Below are 26,989 nucleotides of genomic sequence, written 5' to 3'. Positions count from 1 at the left end.
ATATATATAAAAAAAAACCTTCACAGCCTTCTTCAACTTTCTCCAAAAAAATCTAAAAAACATGAGCCCAGATGTGTCCAGAATAAGACATAACATAGACGACAGCTTCATGTTTCTTTACAGTTAGTGTATACGTGCAGCGTTGAGTGTGACGTGAAACAGTAGACGCGTGACATTCCTGCTCCTTCTTACAGCTCTGGTTGCTCATTTATGTTTCATGTTCTGTGCAGGACTGACTTGAGTGACTGCCAAGAGCTGCAGACATGAAAACTGAACACCCAACAGTGTTGTTCAAGAATCAGCATTACACGACACTATAGCACCGTGACAATAATATTATTATTACCACGTCTGTGCATGTTGATTCTCTGTGGTTCACGGCCTGGTTGAGGAAGTATCCAGCAGCCTTTAAGCACGTTTAAGAGGGTCGAACCATTCTTTTTAGATTTTAAAAGTAAGATTGGGAAATGCGCATCTGTTCGAGCTGCTGTAGAAACATTCTAAGTCCTTGAATCACTTTTCTGTATCGTAAACATCAGTTTCTGCCAACAAATCATCCATAATGTTACACACTACCTAGTGAACTTAATGTTCATAAAATTTTGATTCCACGGAAATCGTCTTCAGTGTAAATTTCACTATAAAATGTCACTATTATTTCACAGCCTTTATAATATGATACGTTCACAATATAATACCATATTTTGTCTTTTATATCGTCTCATACTGTTGTTTTGGTCGAATCTCCACTCCTAAGTACTTGAAATAGTAATATGGCACAGCTGTGAAAGCACAGTTAAAAAAAACCCACGACATCTACACAGGGAAATTATCTCCACAAGACAGCTCTGTGTCTTTCCACTGAGTTAATTTGAAATGTGACACGTGAGAGCACACAGAGACAGAAAGATCTCTGAGGAAAATACAGGAATTCACATCTGAACTCAACAACTGAACAGTTACAGATCCAGAAGACTAGAGAAAACAGATTTTTGGTGTGGGGAGTGATTGAAGTGACAATAACCAATCAAAGAAAGCTGCCTAACAGCAAGATAAAGTGGCAAATATATTGATAAGATATAGGCATCTGTTTTTCATGCTTCTGTGTTTTTCAATTCTCGCAAATTCTCGCAAATTTGACAAAAAAAAACCAACTGGTGTTTACTCGTGTGTGACCCCTCGCTCGGTCAGACAGTCGTTTCCTCTGACAACAGTTTTCTTGGCTTCTTTGTTACCCACTCTGCCACGGTGCACGTCTATCTGGTAGCTCTGATATTGCAAGGCTGGTGTTCCACTAAAAGACAGTCAGGGGAGTGTAGACAGTCCCCAATCTCCTCACAACAAGACATTTGACCACTGCAGTGACCCCGAAGCTGTTAAATTAGGGTAAAAAAAATCCTGCATAGTTCTGCTTTAAGCCAACAAAAACACCCAAGCTCTCAACGCGACCAGTGAATGTCCACCACGCAGTGTTTGACCTAAAAAGAGAAGTAATAACCTCATTCTGGACGACCAGGCCGGATCAGCGTCCGTTAATCCTAAATGCCACATCTCAGAGCTGAGAGGGCCCCAGTGCTCTCTCTCTCTCTCTCTCTCAGCTCTGCTTTTCTGGGATAAACAGTGCCAGACCTGAGAGACACGGACGCTCTGAGCTTTAGCTCATGTAAGATTAACTCTGGGCTTTTGTTCTGCTGTTTGCTTTCAATTTATGGGCAGTTTAATAAGATGTCCTGCACGGTGAGTGCATATTTCAGAGACTTGTCTTTGTGCATGTGTTTTGATGGGAGCCATTTAAAACCTACATAATCTGCCTGTTTAGGTTTCCCTTGTTATACTCACATCTGTGGGCTCACTTCACTTCACTGTTTAACATAAAGGGCCCATAAATGTGTGTTTTAATGCATTGATTTGACACATTTTTTATAAAAAAGTGTCTCAAGGTGAGGGCCTTCAAACCCCTTACACGTGGAAAAAAAAATACTCTTAAAGAAAAGGCACAGCCAAGTGTGTTCATCCACTGGGAGTTTGTTGACCAAGATAAACAGTAGATGGCGCAAAATTCTCGAAGAAGGCGCAACTTAGTGACGTAAAGAAAGAACACAACATGGTCTCATTGTGTTGCTGTGTCCAATCTGTAACATTTGCACCTCGGATTAAGTTTAGGAACGTCGCGGTTTCCTTGTCATTTGTCCTCATGTTCGTAGTCATTTCGCTGGATGTCTGGATTATTGTGTTTATTGTTTTGTGATGCTATTTGTTATCGTGATTATCTGACTAGGTCTCACTTGTGACAGAGATTTTAATCTCAGTGTAACATCCAGAGGTTTGCGTCCGAAAATACCAGACACGTTTATTTTTAATTTAAAATAGCTACTATTTTAAATTGTGTGTGTGACTGTCCAGGATGTACCCTGCATTTCACCCTATGTCAACTGGGATTTGTCACCAATGTCAAGTCTGACTCAAGTCGGACTAAGAGTATACAAGCAGGAGAAATCTGACTATGTATAGCATTATCCAGGGATGTTAGTCTGACTAAAACTAGCTCGATATTAGTCGGACTAACGTGTTTACATGACAACTGAATGATTGTCTTTATTGTCAGACTTTTAACATGTAACTAGGCAAAGTTATGTTGTTTGTTATTGCTTTAGTTACATTTTACAGTGAGAAAATCTTATTTTTTTTGTTTGGGGTGGAGGTGGGGGCTCTTGACCTCAGTTTTTCTAAACAGCTGGCTACGGCCCTGCAAGGATAGAGAATCGAGTTCTTTCAAACATCTCAATATAATTTAGTTTTGTGATAAAATACCAATGATTTAAGTAGAATAAGGTTTTCTTTTAGCACTATATTTTGACCTGTGTTTATTCACCTGGGTGCACGGATTTGTGGGTGCTTGGACTTTGGGGGAGCAGCTCCCTGTGTCCTGGTTTAACAGCTACAGTCAGAGATCCGAGTCCGACAAATGCTGTTGTCAATCAGAGTGGAGTGGAGTGGACGCACCTCCTTTCCGGTTAGGAGCGCACCGCCACCGCGGCTGCATCTGGATTTTTTTTACGCGTCCACGCCTACCGGAGCGCTTGCTCCCTCCCTCCCTCCCTCTCTGTCTCACAGGCGCAGCCTGCGCACACGGCGCTTTTCACGGCGGAGACCTGTCCTCCTCAGTCCCCCACACACTCGCTGCCCCTTCGCCTGATTCCGTCTCCGTGTGTTTTCTCCATGGCCGCCCGTGGCGTGATTCGCGTTCAGCAGCGCAATAGTTAATGAGTGCCGGATGCGCCCTCGCTCCAGCAGACCGCTTCAGTACGAAGATGGCGTCGGAGGGAGCCAGCGGAGAGCAGCCTCCCCCGGTACAAACACTGGCAACCGCCGTGCTGGGAAGTGTCGACGCGGTAAGACACATTGAACACATCACTGCTGTACTGTAGCCACTCTGAGCCGGGCTCTCTTTTGTCTTGTCTGCGTGCCTTTATCGGCGTAAAGTGTGCGCATCGCGGTGCGCATCTCTTTCGCTCGTGAAGCAACAGCGGTGAGCAGCAGCGACAATGTCTGGAGGAAAACAAGAGGTTCGCGTCGGTGCGCGGTGATAAACGAGAGAAGGAGTCAGTGAGACTGTGACCTGAGTCTGACTCACTGACGTGCGCCTTCTTTCATCTCCTCCTCGCCACCACAGCTGCTTCTTTTGTTCTCCACTTTATTGTTATTCTGCGTCTTTTTTCCGCCGCTGGTTACAAACACACAGGTTGGAGCTCAGAGACATTGTTACTATGTTACAGTGAGTGAATGTGGCCGCTGCTGCTGCCGCTGCTGCTGCTGCTGCACCACAGTCCTAACCTGAAAATAGCAGCTTTATGAAGGCTGCTGGTTGACCTGCACAGTGACCACAGCCCGTTTTTACGCTGAAATGAATTATTTATCATGCTTTTGTATGTGAATTTCCCTAAATATTACGGTTTTTTTTTATTTACAACCAGGCATAGGATCCTCACAGGCTTCCATACAAGGCATTGGATTACATCAAATGTATCATTATGTTTTTGTAATAATACAAGCACTTAAATGGCTCTTTAACTTAAATTTCAGGCAGAGGCGGGTTATTCAGTCACATTTGGTTACAAATCTTGAGATTTCAGAAGGCCACATGTACTAATATTAGTAAAGTTACTAAAAACAAGCTTTAACAGGAGGCGTTCATATGTATAGGATGTATTTTGTTGTTGTTGCTAATAGGGACAACATGAAACATGAATATAATATAATATGTAATACAAGAATAATTCACAACATTATTGTCACAATATCAAGATATAATATGATTATAGCGCTTTTCTAGTCTTGATGACCACTCAAAGCTGCTTTACGCTACAGATTTTGCCATTCACACTTTCATACAGTCTACAATCTATGTGCATTCATCACGCAGGGTTATTTAAGTGTCTTGCCCAAGGACACATCAGCATATAGACTAGCGGAGCCGGGAATCAAACCCACAAACTCTGAGATGAAAGACAACTCGCTGTACCACTGAGCTACCGTCGCCCACTTTAACCTATTAAAGGTCCAGCATGTAATAATCAGGAGGGCTTATTGGCATGAATTCAATGAACTAATGCAAGTGTATAATCACTTAATATTATAATAAGTATTTGTGTTCCCTTAAAAGTCTTTAGTCTTGTGCTGTAGGCAAGGGCCTTGCAACCTGAACACATGTGTGCATGTTTTGTAGCAGAAGACTGGCTCCACCCACTTAAAACCCTCTGTAGCCTTGCTTTATAGAGGCGGTGTTTCAAAGAAAAAATTAGAGATTATTTTTGTCATGTGAAGGCCACCGTAGTTCTTTGACTCACTTTGGGAAACGGAGGGAGCAGAGGAGGCGTCTGTTTGCCACAATCTGCTACCGTTGCACTATTAGACGCTACTGATTCATACTCACCGGACCTTTTTAAGATGACTCTTAAATGAACTTAAATCACTTGACTGTACATTTGGGTAAGATTCATAAATGGAAATTTCCTTTCATTCCTATCTTTTATCTTCCAGAAGATGTGCATGAATGTCTGTATTCATGCACATCATAAATACAGAGGAAACAAATATTATAAACAAATAATATTAGAAAATAAAACGCCGTAATGTGTTACAAAAACACGACATCCAGGGTTTAAGTGTCTGAGAGTGGATTCTCTCCATACATGATTATCCAGAAAATAAAAAAATTCACCACGATCAACTCCTTCTGAGAGCTTTTCCATCACCATGTGTAATAAAATCATACACTGTTCCATACTTAAGACGAGATCACCCTCTTAACCCGCGACTCCTTCCAGTGCCGTGCATTGATCGTCAGATCACAGACAATTCAGGAACAAGACGTTTCCAGTAACACAAAGCTTTTCTGCTCAAGTGCTCCTTTTGTTGAGCTTCACGTGTTGACACACACCTAGTTGTGGTTTGTCTCACTCTGTGTGTGCGTGTGTGTCCTGGCAGCAGCATCAAATAATCAGAGCAGAGCCTCTTTCAGCAGGAGGCCCTGAAAACCTTCTCTTCCCTTCCCTGCCTCCGTGGTGCAACTGCTACTTCTTTTTTTGGTCAACCTGACAACATTTTGCCCTCGTTCTTGTTGTTATTGAGCACATCCAGCGCAATGAGAGGAGAATGGCACTTGTTGGGAGCGGAGATTGAAGTGGTAGGCTGGTTGAAACGAAGCAGCCGTGGTCCCAGTGGTAGGTAGGCGGGTGGGTGGTTGGTGGTGGGTGGACGATGGTGGGGGTGGGTTTTGAAGGAGATGGTAGAGTGAGAGAGAGCAGTGGGAGAAGTGCTGCGGGGGTGGATGGAGGGCAGAGGCAGTGTGGTGGATGAGGGGGTGGAGGTCCTGTTCACCAGACACCTTTTTCTAAATTGGTCTTAATTTCAGTGACTCAGCTGGCATAGCTGGGAGTACCGTGTCAGTAGCGCTCAGAACTGCCTCGAGGCTACTTTACTTTTAGCGTTGAGGCGAACAGGTGCTCCGCAGTCATGGGAGCCAGGCAACCTACTCAGCTCACCCCGTCGCTCTTCCTTCTCCAGGCTTCAGCAACCAAAAGTGGGCTCTGGCCTCCATGTCCTTCCATTTCCCCCAATCCCACTACCATCACCAGCACCACCATGGTTAAATAAAGCCCTTTGGTCTTTGCTCAACCATGTCAGACCCCGCGTTGTTGACCCTTGGTGGGGGAAGTTTCTCATTTGTGAGGACTCTGAAGGAGCCGTCCTCACGGTGAGGAGAGAGGTCAGAGGTCAGCGACAGGCACTCTGCCGGTCACCTCCCACTCATTTACCTTCATGCACGTATTAGTGTGACAGACGGAGCGTCTACAAACTTGTTCTGCTGAAGTTAAAGGAAAAACAAGAGTTAAAGATCTTTTTTGTAGTTTAAACCATGTGAACTGATTCTTTTTGACCAGATCACTTATTTATAGTAGACAAAGGCGAACAACTGACACATGGAACTGTATGTTTGGTCCCATTTAAGAAAGACAATGGATGAATATCTTTTGCAATCTTCTGTGTTTTTGTTTCAAGATAAAGTTGATAATATTTTCTTCCAGATCACTTTATGACCAAATTATGTAATGACATGTTTAATGGTCATTATTACTTATCATTTCCAGTATAATTTATATATTTTTGATTACTTTTCTTTATCTAAAATGAAGAATTTGGGCCTCTCTTTGCTCTGATGCTATATTTACTACAGTATATATAAAAAAATATACAATATAATTTGACTTTTAATTGTGGCACGTTTGCCCGGATCAACCCCCGAGCCTGGATTTAACACTTGGCCTGGACTATTGTGTAATGGACTCCTGTGGTTATGTGGGATATGCTGCCATGTTGGAGAGGTGCCATTAACACAAGTGGCTGAAATGTCATCGCTTCTTCTTCCCGACAACAAAATTTCTGTTCTGTGCTGTGATACAGGGAGGGGGAGGAGGGGCGTGAGGTTATCCTGTAAACAAGCTGCAGAGGTCATTGAAGAGGAATAGGTATCATACTGTCAAACTGTTAAAGGGCTGCTTCATCCAAACTACCAAAACAAAATTTGTTTTATCTTGCTGTCCAGATACATTGCTTTCAGTTGTATTTACACAGAATCTTGTAGGGTTTTTATTTTATTTTAGATTTTATGACCATGGCTAAGTACAAAATTACATCATAGTGCTCAAAGGAATAACAATAAATAACAAAGGCAACAGCAGCACCATAGGTGCTACCCACTGCATTGTTTTTAGGACTTATAATTACCACCAGAAAGTAAATGATTATACTTTTTATAACCCGGTGACAGTTAACCATATAACAGTCAGTGTATGATATAAAACACTGCATCGAGCGGTATCTGCGTGACCCACCTTAATACAGAACCATTACTAAAACAGATGTTTACTGCAGTTCATCACAGAGTGAACTATAATTTACAAAACATGAGGTTTTCACACGGCAGCTTTAAGATAGCACAACAGCAGAAGGCCTGCATTAATTGCTGTTTATGTAACGTAATATACACTGGTGGTGTTTTTTTATTTTGTCTTTGTCTCACGGTGGATGGCGTCTTCCAGCTAAGAGGGTAGATACCTGACTCGAGCCCGTCGGGACCTGACACACAAAAAAATAGAATGCCAGTCGGGTTCAGGTCAGACTCTGGGAGTAGTGCAAAAGTACTCTCTCAGGGTTCAGACAGGTAGGGAAATAAATTGCAGCTGGACTCCTTCTGTCATGTAAGAGCCTTGACAGTAGAATGATATTGCTGCTGTATTCGTGTGTGTGTGTGACGTAACTCTTAACTATTTTATAAAGTTATGTCACTGCAGCACTGCGGAACCATCGACATTGTGATGCATCTTACAATCGAGAAACTGCAAAAAAAAAGAAAATTAGGCCACTGATGATGTAACCTATAGTTGGGAATGATATTTGTCTTAATGTTTACATCAATCCAAGCAAATAAAACGCTATGAACAGAAACACAAAACCAGTAAAAGACTGATACTGCAAAAATGTGACCCCCCCCCCCAAAGAAAAAGAAAAAAAGAACTGCATTGTTTTAGGTAAACGGAGCCCTTTAAGTTTCTGAGTGGTTCTGCTCTACCGTTCCTCTCTGATCCGTTTCGACCTTATGTACCATCACATTCTCTCTGGTCTGCTGATCTGCTGCTCTCAGTTGTCCTGGAAACTAGATTCAAACTCCAGCTTTTGCATGTGCGGCTCTTAAACTCTGGTCTTAGTTGCCTCCACACATTTGGCACCTGTCTTTAAATTTTGTCCTAAATTGGCCGATCAAACAGTGTGACATGTTCTCTGTATTGCTAAACCCTCTTATCACCATCATGATAATCAGGCCGCCTGGATTTATTTAGATTTTATGGCTGTAGAATTGTCAAAAAATGTTCAATGAATGGTGAAGGGCTGGTTAATCTTGTCTGTGATTGGACGGTCGTTCTGCGGAACTCCTGTAGGCTAATGATAAGTATATGGGCGCAAAGCTCCATTCATCGATCGTCTACCACTGTATCCTCCACATGAGGGTCACCAGGGGTGCTGTGCTAATCTCGACTGACATAGGGCAAAAGGCTGGGTCACACCCTGGACAGATTGCCAGTCCATAGTTTTTGAATTTTCTAGTTATCACAAACAGTCTAGGAGTTACGGTAATGTGAAGTATGCATGCCAAATCCTGTCGGCGACGATTCTACAGTTCTGACACACCTTCTCATTCCATGGTTTTCTTCATTTTTTGTAGACATCCAAACTGTGAAGGAGCACATATGGAATTATGTAGTAAATAAAAAGTGTTTCATATTTTAGATTCTTCAAAGTAGCCATCTTTTGCTTTGATTCTCTCAGTCAGCTTCATGAGGTCGTCACCTGGAATGGTTTTCCAACAGTCTTGAAGGAGTTCCCAGAGGTGCTGAACAAACCATCTCAACTGGGTTTAGGTCAGGTGATTGTGGAGGCCAGGTCATTTGATGCAGTACTCCATCACTTTCTTTCTTGGTCAAATAGCCCCTACATTGCCCTTCCAACCACGATTGTCGGATCAGCCAGATCGGGACCAAATCTGGCCAATTATCCCCTAGTGTGGGGCAGGCTGAAGGCTTTGACCTGGAAAACACAATGAAGGAACGTTCACAGAGTGAGCAGTTGAGTGGACACAGGCTTTATTAAGTGGACCGGGGCTAACTGCGAGCCTCTTAGTGCTGGCGTGGCTGCTCATGCCCTTGGCGCAGAACTCACAGCTCATGGAACAAATTAGTGTCTGTTCCCTCACCTGCTCACTGTGCTGAAATGCCTGGGCGAGAGAACGAGAGAGAACGAGAGAGAGAGAGAGAGAGAGAGAGAGAGAGGGACGGTCGGTCCATTGCCTTCACCTCACCTGACCTCCCCCACCGCTCAAGTCCCAATGACAGGACAGTGTACATCACTGGTTCCAAGTCCTTCAATTGTAAATGGTGGAAATACTTTAGGGAAAAAGGAGGCGGTAGTGATTGAAAGGCTCGAAGGCCGTACATCAGTCAATCCTGTTGAATCTCGCCTACTTTAATTGCTAGGCTTTGCAACGATTGCATTAGAATAAAAATGTGGTTTGACTAAATCTAAACTAGTGACATTTCAGCATCTTGTTCTTAAAAAAAACAAAGGAGGCCAATGTTAGAGTAGAGTCATTTTGGTGATATATCGTTGACCTTCCTTGTGCAATACGATAATCAAACGTCAGCACAAATATCGATATTATAATTATCAAAGTAAGGTGCTCCCAATGAAACAGTGCCTGCCAGTTTCAGTCGCTGGGTGTCGCCACTTTATGTCTCCTCGTGGTGGCGCTGCTCAAATGAATGAGGGAATCTTGGGCGGAAGTTACCTGGCCAAAGAAGAGTTTAGAAGTTTATAGCGGGATAATGGTGGTGAAAGCTTTGTTAAGAGATGCCCCACCATCGTTCACTACATAGACTTTATGCTCTTTGTTATCTATGTTGTGAATAAACTGAGAAATCCTGCACTTTTAACGTTTTTTCTGGCTACATTCTCACATATCATATGAAAAGCTTTTCCACGGCAGAATACAGACCTGTTTATTCATACGGTTTTATTGCTACCGTTCCAGTTGTGTGAGCATGAACTTGTCCCCTTTTGCGGTGACATAAATAATGTCATGGGAGTGTGGAAAGGACACACAGAAGGCAGCCGCTAGTTGAAAACTCAGGCGGGCCTGTTTAAAGTCATAGTTTGTGCACAGGACCTCTGGAAATGTGCGTGTGTCTCCTTGATGAAATGGAATAAGCTTGGCTGAGGTTTTGATGCTGGCTTGTAAATCAGGCCTAAATGGCTGGCTACCAATTGAACTTTGCAAGAATGAGCAGGTAGCAATCTGCCTGTGCTTCCTTCACTTTTCTTCCTTGGTTTATTAAGGTTTGTTAAATGAAAGAACAGAAAGTCTGGTGAAAAGCTTCCAGATGTTGGGAATGCAGCTGGATGTGGCTTTCTCAGATTTCACAGATTACTGCAGTGGTGACCAACATGGCTTTGATGATGTTATTATTATTATTTCCTAACCAGATTTAGGCTATTTTCCTTTATTGATCAGGAATGCACAGATTCTCTGAGTATTGTGGCACTGTCCAGTCAAGAATTTCACCAATTTTCCCCACTTAGGTTTTACTTTGTATGAGTACAATGCCTTTCAATGTTCTTTAAAACAGCAATTTGACGCTTACCTTAGGAATGTCGGCTAACCAGACACTTATGAGGGGGGAAACACACGCTGAGTAGCATTTTAACAATAGAAAAGATAAGCTTCTCTTACATACCTCATGTTTTAGAGTTGATCACTGAAGTGTTCCTCAGTGACCTTCCACTATCTTTATTTCATGTCCCCTCAAATGTCACTGTCCCTCAAATACAATGAGGGACAGTGATATTTCTTATAATTGAATATGATTATGATATGGTTTTACAGTACTTTTTTTTACAAGTTATAGAAGATGCAGCTTTTCCCCGTTCCATTACAAACAACTAAAAGGTGCAATATTCCTCAGTGAGATTCCATCAGTGATGTAAAAGCTGCACTGACTGAATACAGGTTGGTGAGACCAGTTGGACACTGGGAGTAAGTAGTATATCAGTAAATGTTGGCGCTGTTGGAAATATGATTTTCCACTTTTTGGTCGTAGCTGAAAAGCCAATTAATTTCATCATTATCTACAGTATATTAGAGAAATGTAATTTTATGATTTATTGTCAAAGCTCTAAAATCATTGAAGTCATGTAGAGTTAAAAAAGAGAGAAATAGTATTGCATTTTCAGAAAAAGTATCTTTTTAATTAGTGAGTTATCTAGTTAAAGAGACGGGCTAACATAGTGTGCTAACTCACATGCTAAATGGTAATTAGTGGGTCAGAGGGACAGACAAACGTAATGCGGTAACATATAGTGGGTAATCTAGTTAGAAGGACAAGCCAACGTAGTGTGCTAACATGCTAGTAATAAGTGAGTTATCTAGTGAGACTGACATACTAATGTAGCTTGCTAACATGCTAAAATAGCATAGTTCTAGTGAGAGGGGCAGTTTAACGTAGTGTGCTAACATGCTAAATGGTAATGAGGGGGTTATCAAGTTAGACGAGACAGGCTAAAGTCGTGTGCTAACTTTCTAACATTCACAGCATCGTGGTCACTCGACCAGCAGCTTCAAAATGTCCAAAGAGAAAATCTGCATTTTGTACCAAACTGATGGAAACACAGTATTATACAAGGACACTTGTAAAACATGTGAACTATCACTATGACAAAAATGATGTTCCCCAGCCCTCTTTTAAAGCAAACTGTTTGTGGTCTGTGTTGCAGAAATGTGAGTTCAACATGGATAACCTGAGCAAGCCAGAGCTTCTCACCCTACTGAGTATCATGGAGGGAGAGCTGGAGGCCCGAGACCTGGTCATAGAGGCCCTGAGGGTGAGTCCATCCACACAACACCCACACGCTTGCCACCGCTGTCAGGTTAATTGAACACAGCCTATTTGGAGCAAATTGCCTTTGTGAAAGGAATTACGACGAGATGATTATTAGCTGTAATTGTGACCCAGAATTGAGTTGCTATCTCTTGCCGTAATGAAACCCAAATTATCTTGAATGTGATATCTCACAATCTGAGTCTGTGGCTGTATCCCAGCAATGTGTGTGACCACGCTAAATGTCTCTGCCCCACCGTTTCTATCTTTCTTTTGAAATTGTCCACCGGTAACAGTCTCTCTAATTGTCTTTGTTGGATGGGAGCTGGCTGAGCGGCTGGTTAGCACTGTGATTCCTGCTAGAGAGGCCAGTGTGATCAAATCCTTGTGTCAGTTTTGTACCGCCTGCTTAACAATAACGAGACAATTGAAGCTGCTTCTAGCTCCTGCTGTTCCTTATTCATGATTTAAAACCAACAATGGCAAGGTGCTGCTTGGGTATAAAAGGTCAAATTGTATTTGTATTTTCCAGCGTAACTTTGAATTGAGAAGGTGGTTAGTTTTCAGTGGGAGGTTTCACGTTTGCACTGTTCTAAGATATAACTGGCTGCCAGCCATCACAACTGAGGGGAATGCACAATGTTTACATTTTATTACTGTAAGAGACTGTTTTTGACATGGCTCGTTTTGGCCATTTAGGCTGATATATAATACATGTTTGTAACTACAGTGCAGGTGCAACAACCAGCTGATTGATTAATGAGTTAATCATCACTTTTGAAACAAACATGTCAAACACTCCGATGATCTGTTTCATCAAAAAACTACTGAATATTTTTCCTTAGATTGTGGTAAACTACAACAACTATAACAGGTATTTTACATTCTATTCTTACATTTAACTCACGGAAATTTTAATATTCATGAATCTATAATAAAAATAATGTCTTTAATAGTGTTCTGTATGAGCTACTTATCTCCTACCATAAAATGCGCTCTAATGCAGTATGGCTGTATAGCCTCTATTTCTTGGTTTGCATTGTCTTGTTTGTTTTGTCCAGTTTCATTTTGACGTGTAGGAGTGAATAATAATCACCAATAAATGAGATGCGTAATCAGCCGTGTAATAACTTCCCTCTTCCCAAAGATTAACTTGTTGAGAGTGGGTAAAAGAGCTGTTGACTGACCTCCACATGTACTTTTGGAAAGTGTAGTTTGTGTTGCACTTGTTTACAGATGCAGTTATTCATTTCTGATTTTGCACAGAATGACGAGTCTGTGTTGTCCTGCAGAGACCTGTGTCACGGTTCCACTGCATGTCGCCGGTTCTCTGCACTGGCAAGAATTCTGAGTTATTTCCGCACAAACCCTTTATAGTCCCTTTCTCTGAGCAGCTCTGTATTTAGGTCGCCTCAGCTTGCCCACGCTCTACTTAAAGGCTGGCCTTACACACTTTTTTTTTTTTTTTTTAAATAGGCTTTAATGTGCTATTCATAAACCATGTTGGGACTTCAGGAAGAGATTTTCTGATCAAATTTGTGTGTAATTTTCCTTGCAGGTTTTGTACTAAATTGTCTAAAACAATACACACAGTAGATCTTTAGAGCATTGTTCTGTTGTGCTCCCCAAACTACACACATGTTTTTGGGGCTAAACCATCAACCTTTTGGTGTTGGCAGCACTAAATAACCAGCCCTATTCCACTGAACCTGTTTGCTGACTTTACAGTCTTCAATGTTGTTGGTATTGAGCAGCACTTAGTGCATTTTATGCCTCACGCTGCATCATGGGATCTACTTAATTTAGTCTTTTTTATCCTTCTCCATCTTCCCTTCTTTACCTATCGTTTCCCTGGCCTTTTCCGTTTCACCTCTTCTCCATCCCTTTGTGTTTCTAGTAGTTTTTCTGTTCCACCCTCACCGCCACTTCACCCGTGTTTTTAAGAGTCGGCTCAGGCTCCGTTTCCGCAGTGGATGGATATCCTATGCAGGTTTCAATGAAATAAGCCCCCCCGTCTGCTGCCCTCATGGCTCTCGCAAAACACAATGAGGCTGTTTGTTCTGCTGCAGATAAGAGAGACACAGACAGACGGACAGACGGGGAGAAGAACCTGCTTTAAAGGAGAACGAGATAAATAAGAGTTACAGAAGATAGATCCAGAGTGAGAGGCTCAGATCATCAGTCTGAATCGGAGTGAAGGCGACTGAGGGGAGATGCAGAATGAGAGAATAAAAACTGGAGGCCTGATATTGTGCCTGACAAAGCGGGACAGTGTGACAGAGAGGATTAAAGCAGCTCCCCCATCCATTCGCTTTCCTCTCCTCTCGCCAGCTCCCCTTAAGTAGCCTAAATAAAAGCATCATCTGGCCACCAGCTTCACTTTTTTTTTTTTTCAATTCCACTGGACAATACCCATCCCCACTCATTTCTCCCCACCTTTTTGTTATAAAAGAAATCAAAGTAGAAATCAAGCTAAGCAGCCCCACTATTCTGTAGTGGCACACTTGCACAGATCCACACAGGGAACCAACCCACAGCCATGACAGTGTTAGTTCAAGCTCTGACACAAAAAGCTTCTGAACCAAACGTCCATGACTTGGCACAACTGCACTGATTGTTTGCGACGTTTGGATGGTATTAAGAGGCTTTGATGTGGCACAGTAATTGGCGTGTGGCTAAAGCTGGCTGAGCTGCCGTATCAGGTTTCATCCTGGAGACAAAGAAAGGAGGCTCTAAGGGGATTAGCCAAATAACAGCGATATCACATGTTTGCTGTGGCTACATGAGTTACCAATTCTGCTGTGCCAATAGCTTTCCAGAGAGTATGTCTTTACCCAATTCTCAGAGCAGGAAACTAGGAAAAGCCACAGCCATGAGGGCCATTTCTAAAACGATGTTCACTGCCTAATGATGATTTAATAGCTGCCTGAGTCAGAGTGGATGACATTGATACCTGAAACAAAGAGTATGTACTTGGCAGGTGTCCAGTAGTATTTTTTTTATAAAGATGCAGAATCGAAGTAAAAAAAAATCTGAAGATCATTAAAAATTTAAAAATTGATCGACTGTCACCAGGGGCATTGCCAATTATCTAACAGAGCCAATATATTCCAATGGCTTGTGAAGATCCTTTAAAACAAACCACATTGTTACTTACTTACTTACTTACTGAGGTACTACAACTGGCAGACACAGCCTTCCTTTTTAATCTGACTAACATATAGTTCTGTGTAAGACAATTTCTCTTATGGGAATAAGGTATGGCATCAAAACTTGGTTCCTGTTGCATCTGCCTGACAAAACAACAGTCCAAATTTCAGTGTTTAATTTCTGTGCCTGAGCTGTTTTCATGCTCCTTGAGGTTCAGCAGAGAGAAAGCAGTGGCCCGAGGTGCATGTGTTAATCCATCTGTTAATTTAGAATCCAGATAACTGGGCTTCGACCACTTTATCCTCCACGTGAGGCTCGCGGGGAACCTGGAGCCAATCCCAGCTGACATAAGGCGGAAAGTGGGGAACAACCTTAACAGGTCGCCAGTCCATCACAGGGCCAACATGTAGAAATTAACAACTATTCATTCTCACATACAAACTCCAGAACATGGAAACTCCATACTTAGTAGTAGTATAGTATAACTCCATACGTACTAAAGTACCATTTCAGGAATCATTTGAGCACCAGCACTGGTTTTGTATAATTCATTTGTAGAGTAAATTTCAACAGTTGGGCACTTCAAAGTGCTTTACAGTAAATACATAAGACATTGTGCCAAATTGCAAAAGCAACAGAAGATGATATAAAAAAATGATGTATTTAAAAAGAAATGAAAGAGCAAACACTGTACGCCTGAACAGTTGGACAGTGTGTGAGATGGTTTGTTAGTGGTGGGCAGTAATGTTCTGTGAGCATTAGTCCCAGTGGGAGTGAACAATTGTACAGACGGAGGAGTCCAGATTGGACGCCTGTGCCTTGGTGAAAATGACTCGATGTAATAATTGAATTGGCAAAGAGTGATCCGTGAAAGTCCAGTCAAAGAGCAGCTTAGTGATCAGCCTGTTACTAGACTGAACTTCTAGATGGGTGTTTGTGTGTCACGTGCAGTCGCTTGTTTCCAATGGGATTTTGTTGTGAAATAAGAAGAAGCTGCATTGCAGTACTGGACACCTCTGGAGAGTGTGGTTTTCACCAGTGAGTTGAGTTAAGGCTCACACGGCAGCGCAGTGGCTAGCATTGAGCAAGAAAGCCACCAGTTTGAATCCCAGTTGGTGGGCCTTTCTGTGTGGAGCTTGCTTGTTCTCCTCGTGGTTGATGGGCTCTCACCAGGTAGTTGAGCTTCATCCCACAGTCAGAAAACTTGAAGATAGGCTAATAGGACAATCTAAACTGACCTTAAGTTGTTTGTCTCTGTGTGTTTGCCCTGCAATGGACTAGTGACATGTTTAGGGTCTTGGTTCCCTTAACGTCTGGGTACACTCTGGTCTTGGCCAGGACTTGATTTCAGTTTCTAAAAGTTTTGGTCTGAGTACACTGTGGTCTTGGTCTGAACTTGGTCTCAGTCTCTAAAAGTCTTGGCTTGGGCACACTCTGGTCTTGGTCATGATTTGGCCTCAATCAGAGCTACTTATCACACCTGTATAAACCACAAACATATAACTTTTCCTTACTCTGGCGACTGAGCGGTGTTCTTGGGATGGATTGTGGTAACACTGCCTCTGGAGTGGAGGAGTGTTTAAATCCAGATGGGCGGTCAACGGCTCTGCCCACCAGTCTCAAGGTCTCATGCGGACAGTCTCCCTCTGGAGTCATGTGATGAAGAGAGTTCCTGCTGCTCCTGTCACCACTGGGCTCATACATGCTCTGCAACGCAACTCAGCACATGCCCCGAGCCATCAGGCTTTCTCCAGCGTCACGTTATCTCCGGCCATCTAGCTATTTCAGGCATTCCCTGTTGCTAGGTTTTCCATGTCTCCCTTCCTCCTCCACACAAACACTCAGCAATTTCTGTCTTCATTTATAACTGTTTTAGTCTCTTTATGTTCCTGTAAGCCCCCACCCCCCCATCACCCTTTAGCTCTCGGCATCTTCGGTTCCTATCTCTGTTCTTATCTCCTTAGACAGACTGTGCCAGCGTATTACTCATCATTACTTTCTCACAGAATCCTTCTGCACATTCGTTTCTGTCTCCTCTTCTCTTTGGGCTGCAAATTAAATCCAAAATATCTTGAAACTCATATTGCACTCCCCGAGCTTCACTTTCAATCGAATCATTTTTTTTTGTCCTGATAGAGAGAGGGGCTGCTTAAAAAAATCCCCAAAGGAGCTAAATGATGTGCTCTGCAAAATATTTCATCCTGCAGATTAGGGAACTTTTTAAAATTTCATTTAAAGTGAATAAAATACCAGGCGGTATTATCATCGTCCCCATTGGACCATCCTTTTCGGGGGATGTAAAGAAGTGAAATTGAGATGAAAAAGCCTGGGAACTGTGAAAAGTAATTATTTTCTCTCAGTATGCTGCCAGTGTGTGTGTGTGTGTGTTGACATCATCGCCAGTCAGAAGCAATATTGGTAAGACCAAGTATATCTTTAGACATTTGGAAGAACTAAAAGCATTAATCAATGCGACATACATACATATATATATATATATATATATATATGTGTGTACAGTATATAAACTGGTGTACATGTTCATCTTGCACACACATACATATACACACACACACGCAAGCCAATCAGCATCCTGTTCTGATCGGTGGGCTGCCTAGCAACCAGACCCCCAACCAGGACCCTCCTTCACAAGCTTACAGGCTTGTGTTTCACTGCCACCCACTAACATGCCACTTAGGAATGAAGACTCATATAGTTCATCCTCACCCACCCCCCTGCTGCTCAGAGAAAGTGGTATCACCCGGTGTTTCTGGAGAGCCTTGTTTTCTTAGGATGGTCCTTTTTCCGTCTCTGATGGGCAGCTTTTTGAAAGCCCTGTCAGTCAGTCAGTCAGTCAGTCAGTCAGTCAGTCAGTCCGTCCAGAAGACGGGTTCACTCTCAGGGGGATGTGGACTGTCTCAGAGTTGAAAGAGCATGTCTGAGTGTATGTGCATGTATAATGGATGTCGAGCCTATTTGAATTGAATATGTCTTCAAGGGTTTTTTCTTTTTCAAGCATTTATTTGTTCATTGTTTTGTTTGTTGTTTGCGTGAAATAAGTTCCTAGAGCCTAGTAATGGATAAGTAACGGTTGTACTCAGGGCTGGGAGATCATTCATTACCAATATGTCATCTCGCTAAATGATTTTCGTCACTTTCAGTATATATTGATATTATATTAATGCATAATTGCTATGAATGTTTTTGTATTTGTCGTCTTACTCATTGAAATATCGACCGACATATTTAACAGTTTTAACTAAAGCTGCAGCTATTAGGTGTTTAATCTATAGTTGTATCATTAACACTCAACTGTTTTGGCTGTCAGTAATTTTTATTTTCAGCTAGCTCATTAGTTGAATACAGGATAAATGCAATGGTGGTGTTTTGAGTTCTGTCCTGTGTGGTTCTCTTAAACTCATTCTCGTCTCCACAGACACAAAAACAAAGCCTTGCCATACTGAGAAACACTTAGAGAGAGCCATGTGGAGCTGATAGGCACAATCAGTGTTATGTGAACTAATTTAACAATGAAAAACCCCTTTATACATTCACTATAATAATTTGATATCATTATGATTGTGTATTTGTTGTGATATAATGTAACATGGCCTGACTGAGGGTTTAATACCCTCACAATGGAAGTTTTATGTAATCTAGGCCTTTTCACTTTGCTATGTGTGAGTGTCCTGAAGATAGTTTTCTTATCACTCATCCTTGCTCAAAGCACTCGTCCACATGTCGAACAGGCCTCTGGATTGTTTATGTACTGTGCCGACCACTAATTGTATGCATTTAAGCACGTTTGTGTGCGCATGTCTCCCGTATGTGCACTCGTTGGTCCAGTTTTTGTGCATTTGCATTTATTTGTCTTGAGTGTGCGTGTGTGTGTGTCTTGTGCACACAAAAAAAATCTTCACTGTGTGAAATGAGGCGATCGGTGATGAGCTCAGGAAGTAGGTCATAGCAGCTCTTTCTCTCTCAATCCTCTCTCACTCTCTCTTGCACTGTAACACCCCCCCAGATATCACTCCTCAGCCTCTCTTCTCTTCTCCCTCTCTTCATTTTTTTACATAATGATATAACATGTGTGGTTTGGTGGAGGCTTTCATCTCTCCTGCACTACAGCGTCACAGTGCATATATATCTAAAAACACTGGCGGCCCCAGTGGGAGCGATCAACACTTTGCTCAGTCTGCTGCCCTTCACGGCGAGTTTGAGATGTTCCTGTGAAGTCGGACACCGACTGTATGCGCTCCGCTTCTGTGTCAAAAATAAAAGCAAAACATAGAAGGACTCGAGTGTCAGATTTTTCGTTGCTGCTCGTTCCGTAAAAATACATCCACGGGGGGCAGGGGGGCAGGCGGTGTTGTAATTTTGTTGTGTGTATTTGCGGCATGTTTGTAAATTTAGAGTTCGTAATTGCAGAGCGAGTCTTTCTTAGTTTGTCAGAAACCTCGTTCTCTCTCTCTCTCTCTCTCTCTCTCTCTCGCTCACACACACTTAATCTGTCATTTTGTGCTTCCTCCCACATGCAATGAAGGATCCAATAGGTAGATTCTTCTATCCAGGATTCATTCTGCTCCAGAGACAGATCTTTGAGCCTAGTTTCATAATTGATTAATCCGTCGATTATTAACTCCATGAATCACTTAGGTGTTTGGTCCAAAAATGTCAGAAAATGTTGAAAAATGTCGATTGCCGTCCTCTTGTTTTGTCCACAAAGCATAATTTCTGTGATTTGTTTGTTATATGGAGCAAAGAAACCACAAAATATTAACATTTAAGTTATTATAGGGATGAGCTGAGAGGATACTTTATATCGGTCCGGTTCAGAAAGTTCACAACAGCATTTTTAGCTGAGTCATGTTGTGAGCTGGTTATTTCTTCATTAGGCGAGAAGAATATTTGTGACACAGTTGAGAGAATTCCGTCCATCCATCCATCATCTACCGCTTTATCCTCCACCAGAGGGTCGTGGGGGTGCTGTGCCAATCTCAGCTACATAGGGCAATAGGTGGGGTACACCCTGGACAGTTCGCCAGTCCATCGCAGGGCCACACACACATAGAGACAACAACAACCATTCACTCTCACACTCACACCTATGGTGTCCAATTTACCTAATCCCCATATTGCATGTTTTTGGACTGTGGGAGGAAGCCGGAGAACCCGGAGAAAACCCATGCACACACGGGGAGAACATGCAAACTCCATGCAGAAAGGACCTTGTTCCAACCAGGGCTCAAACCCAGGTCTTCTTGCTGCAAAGGCAAGAGCGCTAACCACTAACTACAACCGTGCAGCCCCAGTTGAGAGAATTATGTCTTTGAAATGGCACAAATATAAGAGCAAAGTTAAGAGCTTCAATATCACGGTGGTATTGTGCCATCTGTACTTATTTAAACTATTAAAAAAGACACCAGTTGTGCCTTAATGGAGATCTTGGCAGCAAACAACCGTATAATGTCAGAAATTCACTATTTTAAAAATAAGTACCAGCCTTGTGCACGTTAGTGATCTGTGTTGCATCCAGCTGCGGTTCTGTTGCTCCGCGATAGGGAAGTCCCTCGTAGACCGTGCCGTCTCATTTCAGTTCAGCCTCTTGCGGTCGACGCAGCCGATGATGGACAGCCGCCTTGATCTGCTGTGTAGACCACGTCCTGCGGCGAAGACAGGCCCCTTAATTGAGATGTACAGTTACTGTTTCATATCCATGTACTCCCTCACTTTTCCCTCTTGTCCTTTTTAAAGTGTGTGTCTCTCTGGAACAGAAATAAAAGCAGAAGAGAGGATACAGTGAGAGGAACCATCGTCTTTTCAGTGCTATTCTCTTCTTCATCTGTCTACATGAACCAGTTGTGTCGTTCCGTGTTCGCCCTGTTAACCGGCTTTGTGGCTGTTGATGACGACAGTGATGATGATGATGATGAAGCCAGAAGCTTTTAATTGAAACGAGACAAGATGCAGTTAATACACAATCTCAAAACCAAATCCTGATTTGTGAGTCCTTATATTAGAGTTGGGAAAATGGACAGTGTCGTCGTCTGTCGCTGATGAGTGGATGGACATCATAACATTCTTGACTACATTTTTTCATTTACGCATTGATATCACTTCCAATTTCAAAATGATTCTCCAAAACAAAAAGTAATTTGCCTTTAAAGATGAAGCTCGTCTTTGTGGTTCAGCTCTTTCAGTAATGGCAATTTATTTTCCTTGTCTCTCACTGATCCTGAAACTTGACTTCCTTTGTGCTCCGAAGTATCGTTTTCCGACGATTTAGTGATTCTAGTGTGCAGTTGGGTGAGTTACAAAAATAAACATGGGAGTTTCTGTGAGAGGTCATACAGCCTGCAGTTGTAGAGGGTAAATATGTTCTGGCTCATCCATGTTTCAGTGCCTTTGAGCTAAAAAAAAGTAAATCACCTTGTGTGTGTAAGACATTGTAAGAAATTTGCTGAAACGCAGATTCCTCAAGTTACAAGAGATGGTGACCTTAAGATTGTGGCTGAGTCTTGACAGACATGTGTGAAACAAAGGGAGATGATGTGTGAGAGAGGCAGAGAACTCTGAGTCATCACAAAGTGGAGGCCAAGATGTTGGTGGTTTGGGATTGTAAACTGACGTGAAGGTTCGATGGTTGGTCAGTCAGTCGACGGGGTTGGTTGCAGACTGTCATATTGAGTGGATTTTGTCAGAATATTTTGTCTTCACTGCACTAAACTCCAGAAATTCTGTTGCCAGCTGCCTGATATCAGCTCCACACCATGTCCTTGTGAGCTCGCGTGAGAAACGGCAAGTGTGACTGGGCAAGAGTGCTGTTTCTTGTACGCTAAAATCAGTCAACTCGTCTAAACTATTGTCCTGCTGTTGTGAACAAGAGTGCCAGACACCAGAGACTGTCCCGACCTAAATCTGTGGATATTTACCCAAAAGTAAAGGTCTGAAAAAAGCTAAAATAACTTCAGATGTGTGTTAAACACTAGTTTCTTCTCCCATGTGACATATACTGTGATAATTATTGACATTGACTGATTTGGAAAAATGTATTGTCAATAATATTTTGGCCACATCGCCCAGCCCTTCATTCCACATCCCCACAGGATGAGTCAGCTGTTATTCTGCCTCTCCCTTCCTCTCTCCATCGACCGCCACCCATCACCCCTGGACCTCCACCTCTCAAATGAATGTGTCCATCTGATGGCAAATTTGAAACATCACAATGCTGTAAAATGTTGTTTTTTTTTTCCAAGGCATGAGATCAAAGTGCCAGTGAACTGTGCTCATGGCTATTGCGGCAAAGGCCAAGAGTTGAGGTTTGTGCGCACTGTATTTTTGGTAAATAATCCTCCGATCAGGCACTTTTTGAAGCACGTAGGCTGGTAGAGAAGTGGTGGTGTTAAATGTGATTGTTCATTTTTGAGTACACGTCGGCACACCGTACAGTTTTATATCTTATTAACAAGAGTTTTATTCACCATGCGATCCTGATGTTGTCGAGTGCGTGAGGTTTCAGCTGAGCCAGTGTGGGAATAAGGGCCTTTTCCCCTTTCTTTCGTCTTCAGCCATTAATCGATTATGCCTCACTCAAGCACAGCCTACTGTCTCCCTCTTGGCTTCACGGTAATGCATTGTAGCCAAAGCAATTAAATTTACAAGCATTCAGCAGCTACTTTGCGTTTTTCTTTTTCTTTTTTCCCTTCGCTCTCATGTTGCTCGTGGTGTGATCTTGGTGCTGTTCCGTTTCAGGAGAAAGTCAGAGTGGTTTGCTCCGGGTGGGGGCTGGAGGTCGTGACTGATGTGGGTGAAGAGAGTGCTGTCGAGGGGGCCGTGAGCTCTGCATCGACACAGCAACTGCATTGTCTAGACTTTCCTGAGCTACACAGGCCACTCTGTTCTCACCCTTGACAACAATTTTTGGCCACATTGGAAGAAAATAAGGTTTCTGTCTGGAGGGGAAAACCTGATGAGTATGTGTCAATTTGTGTCCGACAAGGAACTGCAGGTCACACCTGTTGGGGAGCAAACACAACAGCAGATATTGTTTCACTTGAACAGTGATGTTCAGGTTTTTTTTTTGGTTATATGACACAGTGTGTGTGTGTGCTCCCTGCGAGTGACTATGATATCTAAAGAATATGTTCCCCATTGAATTTCACTCTTTTTGATAGGCTTTTGTGGCTGGAAATTCATGTTTGTAAAACCACTCACTACCCGGACAAAGGTCCATTGAGACACACAACATTTGTGTCACATGGTTAAATCAAAATGAAGGATTTCAAACACCGAAGGCACAAAATAACATACCTAAACTTGCCGTAACTCAGGTGTGGCTGTTGTAAAATTGTTGATTTTCTCTATGGACTTTGGTGCGTGGTGGAGTGAGCAGTTTACAAAATGACACACATATCAGTTTCCAGGTGGAAAAGGGTTTGTAATGATGAGATAAAGTGGTCTTAAGAAACCATGGTCTTAAATAAGCATAGATTTTATGAGATGAGCCTATTGTTAAGTGGCTAAAATCTTTTTTTCTCTCCCTTGTGTCCTTCATGTGTCAATACCTCCATACAACCATACTTCAAAAAACATAAACTGGTCCTTCAGATTTAGTGCTTTTAATACATCTCGTTGTCCATTTATCTATACACCAACACAAGTGGTGAAGTCAGACTTGAAAAAAAAATCACAATTTTCTCGTTTAATTACAGATATCCACAATGTGCAAATGGAGAATTCATTATAAACAAGAGGTGAGTTAATGAATGGCTCCAGGAGGCGGGGGGGTTAACTCCTGACTGCATCTTTTCATTTTCATTATTTTTGCAATAAATCTTGTAAGGGTAGTATAAGACATGCAAGCTTTAAAATCCTCTGTATTTCATTCCATTTATAAGCAATAACAATGTGTGGATTTAGGGCTGCAGTCTGAATAGTGGAGACATTCTCCCTTATTTCGATCAATCAGACATTAGATTCTTGCTGCTCTGGCTCTCTAAGGCAGAAGTTCAGACCCAGTTGCTTGCAGGATTTCATTCCATCCACCTCATTTCTCTAATTAATTCCTGCTCCTAGGATGAAGACTTTCTCATCAGCAGATCAGTCAGTGTGCTGGTTTTTTTTGGACTGAAATGAAAACCCTGCAGTCTCAGGCGCACAGCTCTGAGACAGGGCAGAGAGCTGGCACCCTCTGATACAGACACAGATTAAAAAGTGACCCTGCTGCTTCCGCCCTGCTGGTGTGTGAACAAGCCTGCGTTTCACACCAGAGCTCCTTCTCACCTCGCCAACCGAGTGTCAGAGCTGGTCCGTGGATGTCCAGGTCCTGGATACAGGGTCTGGAAGCAGTGTGAGTTTGGTCAAAAAGTGGAAAAGTTTGCTCCCAGATTGAGATAAAGACTGACAAAATGGATAAGGACACTCTAAAATGCACATTATGGCACTTCAAATCAGAACCTATCCCTTGCTTACATTGGCATAAATGCAAATATTCATGTCTTGGCCATAATGCTGATTTTTTGAGTGTGAAAGAGATTAATTATGTACAATTTTTCCTCATAATTATTATTATTACTCACGGAGCTTAGCATCAGACGTTAAAATCCACTCTTTGTCGTGAATGTCAGTGGTCACTGTTCAATGACTTTTACTGCTGTTTTCACCACAAACCTTCGTAGATGGGCTTTATTCTGCCCTTCCCTGGCTGCTTCAGCTCAGTGAGATGTTTTTAATGATGGCACCAAGTCATTACTGTACACTCTGTTTATGGGAACTCATGGTATGTACATTAGGAGTTTTGTGGATGGAGGAGGCATTAGGAAAAGCGAGGGGCGGCGGGCGCACACACCTCCTCCGTGTGTGCGTGCTTCCGTGTTTTTACGAGGACCAAATTGGCGTGAATTTGCAGAGTGAGGTCATTTTGCAAAGAGATTACAGTTTGGGCAGCTCTTGCCGTTGTTAGTGAAAAGGCAGGGTTCCCATGGGTCTGTGAAATCCTTCATAGTTTTTGAAAATCACCTTGAATAGACATGGGTCATTGAAAGTGCTTGAATTTTGATATTTAGGTAAATGTCTCCCTTGTTTTTACGACGCCACCTGCTGTTTCATGCCCTGCATTGACTGTTGTATGCAGAACAAACGCTGAGTCGTAATTACTAACACTGTCCGCTGTCTCTCTCTGTCATTTAAAAAACTATTAATTAATTCCAGCAAAAAGGTTTTCTTTATGGGGTGTATTATATATGGGATCAGAATGATTTACTTGTAACTTTTCGTATCACAATTCATCATCAGATAAATTCAATGAGGGTGACAGCGCTGACTTGCGGCATCTGTTTTCAAAATAAAAAGTGTCCCTTAGCTCATGCCCTTTCTTTCCAGGCCACTTCAGACCAATCAATCAAATCAGTTGAATGTTCCCTCTGTGTGTGTGTGTGTGTGTGTGTGTGTGTGTGTGTGTGTGTGTGTGTGTGTGTGTGTGTGTGTGTGTGTGTGTGTGTGTGACATTTTCTGAGCAGCTGGAAATAAACCCAGGATTTACCGAATGTGTTTTACTTTCCATATAATGCCGTAATGATGGTCTTATATTATTTTTCCTGACAGGAAATCAGGTTTTTACAGTCAGACTGTGGTTAAGCTTTAACCTTTTTGTTTTTTTTAAGCTCACATGATGATCATAGGATCAACCATCGACATTTACCTATTTACTGTAGGTCACTATTGAAGGCGGTAGCAACATGTCGGATAATTACAGATAATGAACTCATATATAAGGATAAATGAAAATGTTTGACTTAGATAAATATATGTATTATACTGTATATGTATATGTGAATGCCCACGTTCACGGCCTGCTTAATTTATTCTGTGTAGGCAGTGACTGTGGAGACATTGATTTTTAAGTGCGGCTTTGATTTCAATCTTTATTTCTGTCTTCATCCCACGATGCCCTGCTGCTGCTCTTTCCTCTACATTGTAATTCAGCAGCTGTGTTTGTCAAGCAGCCTCGCGATCTGTCAGTAGAACTCATTTGGTCAAATTCCCCCAAGAACTGACAGCTACAAGCGTTTCCGAGTGAAGACTCCATCTGACATCACTTTCCTTCCTTGCATGTCAAAAGAAAAGGCTGAACTGTGAAAGGTTGGTGGATAATCTCATCAGGGCCACATGAAAGTGTGCATGTCAGTTTGAATATCCATTTGAACTTGAACCTTTAAATCCCATTCAAATGCAAAATATACAGCCTAGAAGCACGTCGTTCTGTTTGAAGAAATTACCAAGTTTGTCCAAAAGATAGCGCTGTGAGTATAGTAACAGTAGAAAACAACTTCTGTTTTTACCGGCCTGGTGTTGTTTTTCAGTCTATATTTGTCTTTGTTTTTAAGGTTGTGTGTGTGTGTGTGTGGTCTGGTGTTAAAGGTTGCTGAGCTCTGTGTTTTCAGCTGATGTGATATCAGAGGAACAGTTGGATATGATTCCTTTGGCACTTACCATCTCACCTTTTCTCGCCAAGTCAGTGCTGAGACACACACATTCAGGTTTAGTGCACAATTGTGGTTTGAGTGTGTGTCTTTGAAGGTGCTTTTACTGATCCACCAGTACCAAAAAGTGCATATTTATCTACTTTACAGACCTATTTGGATGCACACGTCTGTGTGAGTGAGTGACTCTTTTGTGCATACTGTATGTTATTTTCCACCTTAAGGTCAAATCAGCCAGGTATAAAGTGCTGACTCACAGTCAAAAAACAGATATGCATGCGCATGTTTTCTCTCTCATTTCACACACGTACACCACACAGAGTAGGAAATAAACAGACTTGCAGCCCTATCAGATGTTGTTGTGGGGGCTTT

General features: G+C 42.3%; 1 protein-coding gene across 1 annotated transcript in view; it reads left to right on the top strand.

Annotated features, from left to right (window-relative positions):
• Positions 1-3,090: 3,090 nt before the first annotated feature.
• Positions 3,091-26,989, top strand: part of cttnbp2 (cortactin binding protein 2) — a 75,202-nt gene continuing 51,303 nt past the window's right edge. The window contains exons 1-2 of the mRNA XM_058645082.1: positions 3,091-3,392; positions 11,884-11,991. Of these exons, the coding sequence (XP_058501065.1) occupies positions 3,264-3,392; positions 11,884-11,991 (237 nt within the window). The 5' untranslated portion in view covers positions 3,091-3,263. The remainder of the gene's footprint in view (positions 3,393-11,883; positions 11,992-26,989) is intronic.

This window comes from Solea solea, chromosome 12 (genome assembly GCF_958295425.1).
Source record: "Solea solea chromosome 12, fSolSol10.1, whole genome shotgun sequence".
In the NCBI taxonomy this organism is placed as follows: Eukaryota; Metazoa; Chordata; class Actinopteri; order Pleuronectiformes; family Soleidae; genus Solea; species Solea solea.
The sequence above is the reverse complement of the archived record's forward strand: the minus strand, read 5'-3'. Positions and strand labels throughout refer to the sequence as shown.